Here is a 9,610-nt window from a genome sequence, read left to right as displayed (position 1 = left end):
AGTAAAAAGAATTGTGTTGCCAAAGCACATACATGGCATAAACAACTAATACTAGTATCCCTTCTTCCTCTATATTGAATAACTCCCTCCCCCCTCTATATTAAACAGTACCCCTCCTCCTCCCTCCCTCCCTCTAATTAAACAGTACCCTCCATCTATATTAAACAGTACCCCTCCTCCCCCTCCCTCCCTATTATATTAAACAGTACCCTCCCTCCCTCTATATTAAACATTACCCCTCCTCCATCCTCCCTCCCTCTATATTAAACAGTACCCCTCCTCCCCCTCCCTCCCTATTATATTAAACAGTACCCTCCCTCCCTCTATATTAAACAGTACCGCCCCTCCTTCCTTGTATATTAAACAGAATACTTTCTCTCTCTCTCTCAGAAACCCACCTAGTACAGCAGTGCAAGCAATGCTGGCTCAGAATAACAATAAATAAAACAAGAAATACCATCCAGGGTTTAGTCAGAGTCCATTTAAAGGTCTCCACATTGTATAGGTGTGAGGTGATCTCTTTGGAGATTAAACTACAGAGGTTACACCGACACCATACAATAGAAAATGTACACTATACAAATCAATTCAGTTTGGCAATTTAAACATGGAACCATTATATCTGGACTTGTTGATTTGATGGTGGATTTAGGTGGTGGAAAAAACCCAACAAACGGAGGGAATCTCATTCTCATTATCCATTAAAAGGACTTTCAATAACCTTCAGTCCCAAGAGACCTTTGTTTTGGTATTTTCTTCATGTTTGGTAATAAAATAAAAATAAAAAATTACTTTCCTGCAGTCTGATCCAGCACAATGTGGTTTTCATTTCACGCAAAGACAACAAATAAATAATGACACATTTAAGCTCAATGGGTTTGCAAACAGCGTGCAGACGAGACTACAGCAACAAGAAAACAATATGAAGGGGCTGATTAAGGTGGCTTAGCGCCCCTGATGTGCCATTGTGTTGTTTGTTATTGAGTCTAGGATCAGTGTTCTTGCCTATGCAAAAGACCATAGTCTGCCCCTTAAGAGCCACAAAGTTATATGTCCATTGTATATTTTATATTAAGTGTCTATAAGCCCAAGAATTTGAAAGTCTGATTGGCTGGAACTGGTCAGCACTCCTTAAGAGTGCCCCAGCATCGCAACAATCAGAAAAATCCATAGTCCATAGTTTAGTCACAATTGTAGACATGTCTATTTAATCTAGTTTTTGACTGCACTGGTCTCTGTGTAGAACGGTTTTAACACTGTGGAATGTTATTACATTGGAATGTGCTGTGTTCTTGTACTGTATTGTTGTATTATTTCATGTTCTATACAGGAATGCCTCTCCAGTACTGGCACTGCTGTCCTTGGCTTTATAGTTCCTCTCTCTCCTCCTCGTCACAGATACAGGCTGCCCTCTGGCTGTTCATGAATGGTTTGCAGCCCAGAGTCCAGACCGTGTTAAACAGGGTGTCTGCTACCGACTCACAGGCTGCAGGTACGAGAGACAGAGAGAAAGGGAATGTAATTATAAAACACCCATTCACAGCTTCACTCGTTTTTAATAACTCAAGTTAAGAGGCAAGCAGACAAAAGTTTTGGCTAATGCATTAACTCATGAAGATAACACTGATAAAGGATAGCCTTGTCAGTTTGTCAGTTGACACCTGTATGGTTAAATAAGATAAAGAATTGTAAATTTGAAAATGTTGTGTTTTGATTGGCTGTGAGGCGTTGAATGATTTATAAAATATTACAAGCTGAGCCTCATCCAATCAGAATACATGCTGGATTATCCTGACATCATCACAGTAGTACCTACAATCTACACCAGGTGGCAGTGTCCTCAGTGCCCTGATCTGCAACTCTCTAGTTCAGGAGTGGCCAACCCTGGTCCTGAAGAGCCACAATCCAGTATGTTTTAGAGGGAACCCTTAATCATCAATTGACCTGCTTAGCTAGTCAAAACGATTGTTCCAAGTCTTTAGAAATGGATTATTAAGGGTTCTCTATAAAACCTGCTGGATTGTGGCTCTCCAGGCACAGGGTTGGCCACCCCTGCTCTAGTTCAAAACAGATAATGTTTGTTTATTCAGTTTGTAGTTTTGACAGGTTACTGTACATTTTATCCATGAACTGCACAAAGTATAGCTATAACATTTAGGTTAAAAAAACACACACACACACACTGACCTTCGACCTTTGACACAAAGCCCAGACTCTTCTTGAGGTCAGAGCAGATCCCGTAGAGGCACCAGCGGAACTTGGTGTCACAGCGATACTTGTTGGCGCCACACGTGTCATAGCAGAGGTCCAGCTGGTTACAGCACTTGGTCATAGCTGGGATGCCCAGGTCAAGCTGGAGGGGAACAAAATCACTGACAGTCAAACCAGCTGAGAAAGACAGTGATGGCAATGAAACTCCTAATGCATAGCAGTATCACCCATTCCAGGTTTTACTAGGAGCTTGATTAGCCACAGCATATAGGTGACAAACTCGGGTGTCTCTAATTAAACACAATAAAACCAGGGAAGGATCAAACTGCTATGCAATGGGAGTCTTATTTCCATCCCTGTTACAGGTGATCAAAGAGATACTTCACTACAAATCCGGGTTATTTCTTTCCTGTTTCATTTCTTGGATATGTGTGATCCCCATCGTTTTCGTTTTCATGTTTTAAGCTTTAAGCTTTCAGAAGTGGTTAAAAATGTGTATCTATATACATAACACACATAATATAGTGCAGGGCTTCTCAGACTCGATCCTGGGGGTGTCTGCTGGTTTTCATTCCAACCGAGCTCTCAATCACTTAACTAGACCCTTAATTGAACTGATAATTTGCTTCGACATTTTTACTTGTTTTCAGCTCTTGAACAGTTGCATAGTTCAAGTTTGCTATAACATTTGATAAGTAACTTGAACTGGAAGGGCCAATTTGGCCACCCCTGCCTGGTCATTGGTATGGCCCTTCTAGCCAGAAAGGTACGTCAGATCTGGTATAAAGTATCATTTAAGCAAAGCGCCACTAGAGCAGGGGTTCTCAATCTGGGTCCTGGGGACCCCTGTGTCCGCTGTTTTTCATTCCAATCGAGGTCTCAGTTACATAACTATACCCTTAATAATAATTTACTTAATTAAATCTTTTTGCTTGTTTTCAGATCTTAAACAGTTTCAGTTCAAGTTACTTATCAAATGTTATAGCTAACTTGAAATCTGCAACTGTTCAAGAGCTGAAAAAGGTCTCATTAAGCAAATGATCAGTTCAATTAAGGGTATAGTTAAGTAATTGAGAGCTTGGTTGGAATGAAAACCAGTAGACACGGGGGGTCCGGCAGGAAATCACATGATTTATTCCTTGTTGACTGGGTTGCTGATCTTTCTGGTGGTATTAGTGTTAGTTACATACAGTTTCTGGTACCTGGAGTCCCAGGAAATAGGAGCTGCAGCCGTTGGGCTCGGGGCTCTTGTAGTCTGGCCTGGGCAGGGGAGCCTTTCCTGGGGAGCGAGGGAGAGAGAGGGAGGTTAAAGGGTAACTCTGTAACATATACTATCAAAGGGCATTAATGATGCAGCATATTGTAACTCTACATTTCATTTGCAGACCAGAAGAACAAATGTCTTTTACTGTTGCTTTTGGGCAGCAGTGTGGAGTAGTGGTTAGGGCGCTGGACTCTTGACCAGAAGGTCGTGGGTTCAATCCCAGGTGGGGGGCACTGCTGCTGTACCCTTGAGCAAGGTACTTTATCTAGATTGCTCCAGTAAAAACCCAACTGTATAAATGGGTAATTGTATGTAAAAATAACATGATATCTTGTAACAATTGTAAGTCGCCCTGGATAAGGGTGTTTGCTAAGAAATTAATAATAATAATAATACTTATTTTTCTAGAGATACTCAGAGGAATATGAATTGCTGCGAGTCATTAACAAAAACATGCGATATTCTGTAGCATTTAACAGGAACTGTATTAAACTGATATCCCGTGTAGACATTTCTGGCAGGGGATAAAGAACCGTGAAATAACAAGAGCACTGAGCAGTGTTGACTGGAAACACAATTACAGTATACAGGATAAAGCAGCTGAACTGTTGCATATTACACAACACCTGTCATCATATTTACAGAATACTGGAGCCAGTTCACCAAGACTGATAAGGCAAAGCTTCATCCCTTCATTTCAAAGGTTGGCAGTTACAGAGTTTTTAAAGTGGAAATCAGCTGGTTTCACAGACCCAGATTAGCACTGGTCTTGGACTAGTTTACATAAATCAACATCAGATAGTCCGATTATTCAAGGTTTCTCTGTCAAAACAATCCAATCTGTTGTGAGGTGACCGCTTATAGTTCAAAACACATGTTTTACAGGGTATGATTAATAATGATAATCATTGGCAAGAATTTCCATGTCCTATTACTTTCTCTTTTATCTGTCTGTATTAATTCTACATACCAAATCTGCAGCGGTACTGGCAGACCCCATTGCGCCCCCCCAGTAGCTCCAGGAATGAGTCGAAGTATCCACTGACTGCCTCGAAGCCGCCCCGGACGCTCCCGATGCCCCAGTCTGATTCCTTCTCTGTGTTATTGAGGGTCTGTGCTGGCGCGGGAGTAGCTTGATCTGCCTCCTGGGAGGACACGGGCCCCAGAGAGAGGCAGAGGAGCAGGAGAACAGGGACAGGGACAAGCAGCTTCATGGCTATACGAGGTGGAGGAATCCGTTCAGTAGAATACGTGCTGACCTGGGAGTTATTCAGGGAGGGAGTGAGAGAGCAGAGATCAAACTCACATACATACACTCTCCCTGTTCCCCGCCCCCTCGACCGATGGACTTCACTCCCTGATTAGGTAAACCAGACAGCAGGACAGATTTGAAAAGCAGTCCAAGGGTCAGCTCAAATCACAGGATTCCAGTTCAATGGAATGCCACCCTTTGTCCCACAGAAGCAGGCTGGTCGATTCCCTCGCTCCACAACCCCACACTAAAACTTTTTCTTGGTTTTTATGGTGGCCCTTCTTTCTTTCATTCTTTCTTTTTTACTACTAGTCGAGGCCAGAAGGAATCTATTTGTGATTCAGCTTGGTGTGGGTTCATTATATTAGTGATGATGTCATGCAACACCCTTCAAACTCCAGGTAGTTTTACCAAGCAATGATGATCTCATGGTTGCAGTGTGGAATAGTGGTTAGGGCTCTGGACTCTTTACCGGAGGGTCGTGGGTTCAATCCCAGGTGGGGACACTGCTGTGTACCCTTGAGCAAGGTACTTTACCTAGATTACTCCAGTAAAAACCCAACTGTATAAATGGGTAATGGTATGTAAAAATAATGTGATATCTTGTAACAATTGTAAGTCACCCTGGATAAGGGTGTCTGCTAAGAAATCAATAATAATAATAATAATAATAATAATGGTTGGATTTGAAGGCTATATCCTGGGACCACTGATACAATTCATTCATCAGTGTTGAAAGCATTAGTTATACATCATTATATCAAAAAGTGTTTGAGGGCATTGTAGTTGTTCTTGGCACCGAGATGTCATTGTTGTGGGGTGTGGGGGAGGGGTGGTATTCAGGGAATAAATTAGCATTTACACCCACAAAACCCATTCACCTCCCTTCCAATGTTCATTAATTTAGGTTTGAGAACAACATGAGATTCATATATTAAGAACTTTATGGGTAAAAAAAAATCTATCCCCCCCCCGCCCGATGACCCCTGGCTGTCCCATATTGCTTGAAATGATACCAGGAGATCAGCGATCTCCACATAGCCCAGGTGAGATCAGCGATATCCCCGTAGCCCAGGTGAGATCAGCGATCTCCACGTAGCCCAGGTGAGATCAGCGATCTCCACATAGCCCAGGTGAGCTCCAGCACAGCACAGTCTCACTGGATATCTTTACCAGCAGCAGGGTGTCGCAGCACAAACCAGCAGGGGGAGGCACCTCCGTGACAGTGTACCATGGTAAAAGTGCAGTAAAGCATAGTGAAATCACAGACAGACATGATAAAGAACAGAAATGCGAGGTGAAGGATTGAAAATAAATTACAATAAAGACCCAAGGTGACATGGTAAAACATGGCTAATTCCCACCAACGGGTCTTGGATTATGTGCCATAGCTATTATAAAGTACAGCTATGCCGGAGCCCAAAACTTTCATTTAATTAAGACAATGATAGAGAAGCTCTATGAATCTACTTTTTTGGGGGGGCTGAGGTGGAGGGTGGGCACTTTGAAACCATGACATCATCGATACAAAGAGTTGCATTATGATATTGCATACAAGTGACACAATCACAATTCTAATTTTAGCTGATTTCTTTGACATCTACAATCCACCAAAACTATATATATATATATATATATATATATATATATATATATATATATATATATATATATATATATACACAGCTCTGGAAAAAATTAAGAGACCACTGCAAAATTATCAGTTTCTCTGGTTTTACTATTTATAGGTATGTGTTTGGGTAAAATGAACATTTTTGTTTTATTCTATAAACTACTGACAACATTTCTCCCAAATTCCAAATAAAAATATTGTCATTTAGAGCATTTATTTGCAGAAAATGACAACTGGTCAAAATAACAAAAAAGATGCAGTGTTGTCAGACCTCGAATAATGCAAAGAAAATAAGTTCATATTCATTTTTAAACAACACAATACTAATGTTTTAACTTAGGAAGAGTTCAGAAATCAATATTTGGTGGAATAACACTGATTTTCAAGCACAGCTTTCATGCGTCTTTCACATTGATGTTGGGTGACTTTATGCCACTCCTGGCGCAAAAATTCAAGCAGCTCGGCTTTGTTTGATGGCTTGTGACCATCCATCTTCCTCTTGATCACATTCCAGAGGTTTTCAATGGGGTTCAGGTCTGGAGATTGGGCTGGCCATGACAGGGTCTTGATCTGGTGGTCCTCCATCCACACCTTGATTGTCCTGCTGGAAAACCCAATCCTCAGAGTTGGGGAACATTGTCAGAGCAGAAGGAAGCAAGTTTTCTTTCAGGACAACCTTGTACTTGGCTTGATTCATGCCAAAGCTGCCCGATTCCAGCCTTGCTGAAGCACCCCCAGATCATCACCGATCCTCCACCACATTTCACAGTGGGTGCGAGACACTGTGGCTTGTAGGCCTCTCCAGGTCTCCGTCTAACCATTAGACGACCAGGTGTTGGGCAAAGCTGAAAATTGGACTCATTTGGGGGTGCTTCAGCAAGGCTGGAATCGGGCAGATTTGTCTTTGTGAAGGACGCATGAATCAAGCCAAGTACAAGGTTGTCCTGGAAGAAAACTTGCTTCCTTCTGCTCTGACAATGTTCCCCAACTCCGAGGATTGGGTTTTCCAGCAGGACAATGCTCCATGCCACACAGCCAGGTCAACCAAGGTGTGGATGGAGGACCACCAGATCAAGACCCTGTCATGGCCAGCCCAATCTCCAGACCTGAACCCCATTGAAAACCTCTGGAATGTGATCAAGAGGAAGATGGATGGTCACAAGCCATCAAACAAAGCCGAGCTGCTTGAATTTTTGCGCCAGGAGTGGCATAAAGTCACCCAACATCAATGTGAAAGACGCATGAAAGCTGTGCTTGAAAATCAGTGTTATTCCACCAAATATTGATTTCTGAACTCTTCCTAAGTTAAAACATTAGTATTGTGTTGTTTAAAAATGAATATGAACTTATTTTCTTTGCATTATTCGAGGTCTGACAGCACTGCATCTTTTTTGTTATTTTGACCAGTTGTCATTTTCTGCAAATAAATGCTCTAAATGACAATATTTTTATTTGGAATTTGGGAGAAATGTTGTCAGTAGTTTATAGAATAAAACAAAAATGTTCATTTTACCCAAACACATACCTATAAATAGTAAAACCAGAGAAACTGATAATTTTGCAGTGGTCTCTTAATTTTTTCCAGAGCTGTGTGTATATATATATATATATATATATATATATATATATATATATATATATATATATATATATAATCTCCAACTTCTACTGCCTCAGTGGCAGGAGGGTGACAACAGGTTTACAAGACGAAGTACAGCGAGGTGCCCTGGTGGGTTATGGCCAACACCCCCATGATGAAAGCACAGACAAAAACATGGCCCGCATCTTCTCTTCTACAGAGGCACTACAGATGGACGAACATGAGGCGTTGGATTCATTGTCCACAAGAGAATCAAGAATAACATAGTAGAAATTAACAACGTGTCAGAGAGGTCTGCAAGACTGATAGTGAAAGTTTCAAGGAAGTATGAACTTCAGGTCATCCAAGTATATGCACCAACAACAAGCTATTCAGATGAAGACGTTGAATATTTTTATGAAGAAGTACAAGAACTACATGAAAATGGGAAGAGCCCAGCAATAAGATGAGAATTCAGTCGACAAATTTGGACATGGTGAATGAGAGGGGCGACAGACTAGTCGAAATTGCAGAGAACAAGAAGCACATCATACAAGATATCTCAGTAGTAAACAATTTTAGCACAGGAAGTGACCACAGGCTTGTAAGATGCAAAATACACCTAAACACAGCACTGGAGAGAGTGAAACTTGTGATGACAAAATCCAACACAATCAATGTAGAAATGCTCCAGAAGCAAAGCCTGGTGTTTCAACTGGAACTGAAGAATAGATTCAGCGCTCTTCAAGATCTGCAAAAAGATTGAGCCATCGAGGTAAATAAAATCTGAGGAAGTGACGTAAGTAATTGCAGAAACAGCAAAAAACATCACTGGAACACAGAGTACAAAATGCGACCAGAAGATCACACAAGAGATAAAAGACCTCATGAAGAAAAGAAGGGAAATGAAACAAACAGCAGCTCTGAAGTCAAAGATTGAACACATTGAGCTCTGCAAGACAGTAAGAAAGCGCATTACTGAGGATATACGGTCATTCAACTGTAGGTTGGTAGAGAAAACTATTGAAAACAACCGAAGCATGAAGAAAGCAAAACAAAGACTGATCGTTGGGGGAAAAAACAGATTTTAGCAATCAAACAAGAGGACAGGACTGTCATCAAGAACTGCAAACTGATTTTGATCAGCACCATATACAAGAATGCGACATCCACAGTAAGACTCCATAAAAACAGCGACAGAATCAAGATTAAAAAAGGAGTTCGTCAAGGAGATACAATTTCCCCAAAGCTGTCAAGGCCACCCTAGAAGCCATTTTCAAAACTGAAAAAAAATAAAGGGCTGAAGCTCAATGGAGCCTACTTCAATCACCTACGATTTGCTGACGACATCCTCATATTTACAACATGCCCAGAAGAATTACAAACAAGAATAAAACGAGGCTAGCATCAAAGCGGGTTTGAAAATGAACCTGAAGAAGACTCAAGTCATGTTCAATAAATATACCACTCCACAGGCAATTGAAGTTAATGGGATCAAGCTTGAAGAAGTCAATAACTACGTATACTTAGGACAGTTAGTTTCGGCAACGGAGAACCAAATGTGCGAAATCAACAGAAGAGCAAAAATGCGCTGGAGTGCCTTTGGAAGATTAAGTGTGGTTCTGAAAGGGAAACTACCCTTGTGCCTCAAGAGGAAAGTCTTCAACCAAA

At 41.3% G+C, this 9,610-nt stretch overlaps 1 protein-coding gene across 2 annotated transcripts; it reads right to left on the bottom strand.

The window, feature by feature from the left end:
- Window positions 1-807: 807 nt before the first annotated feature.
- Window positions 808-4,774, bottom strand: LOC117416146 (group XIIB secretory phospholipase A2-like protein). 2 transcript variants are annotated; one of them, XM_034027214.2, is made up of 4 exons: window positions 4,446-4,774; window positions 3,402-3,490; window positions 2,188-2,353; window positions 808-1,486 (listed from the first exon to the last, which is right to left on the bottom strand). In XM_034027214.2, exons 1-4 carry the CDS (start codon window positions 4,687-4,689, stop codon window positions 1,368-1,370), a joined length of 618 nt encoding a protein of 205 aa, XP_033883105.1. In that variant the 5' UTR covers window positions 4,690-4,774; the 3' UTR covers window positions 808-1,367. The 2 variants fall into 2 exon arrangements, with proteins under 2 accessions (XP_033883105.1, XP_033883106.1); XM_034027215.2 differs by having other exon boundaries at window positions 3,414-3,490; window positions 4,446-4,773.
- Between the last annotated feature and the right edge of the window lie 4,836 nt (window positions 4,775-9,610).

The sequence above is a fragment of the Acipenser ruthenus genome, chromosome 7, assembly GCF_902713425.1.
Source record: "Acipenser ruthenus chromosome 7, fAciRut3.2 maternal haplotype, whole genome shotgun sequence".
Classification (NCBI taxonomy): domain Eukaryota; kingdom Metazoa; phylum Chordata; class Actinopteri; order Acipenseriformes; family Acipenseridae; genus Acipenser; species Acipenser ruthenus.
Note: the sequence above shows the minus strand (reverse complement) of the source record. Positions and strands in the feature narration are given on the sequence as shown.

Excerpts from the sequence above, each read along its gene's own strand:
- LOC117416146 (XM_034027214.2), bottom strand. The coding sequence starts at position 4,689 with ATGAAGCTGCTTGTCCCTGTCCCTGTTCTCCTGCTCCTCTGCCTCTCT. Across the intron at positions 2,354-3,401 it reads GACTCCAGGTACCAGAAACT|CTTGACCTGGGCATCCCAGC; the intron begins GTATGTAACTAA and ends GTTCCCCTCCAG. Across the intron at positions 1,487-2,187 it reads CTTTGTGTCAAAGGTCGAAG|CCTGTGAGTCGGTAGCAGAC; the intron begins GTCAGTGTGTGT and ends TCGTACCTGCAG.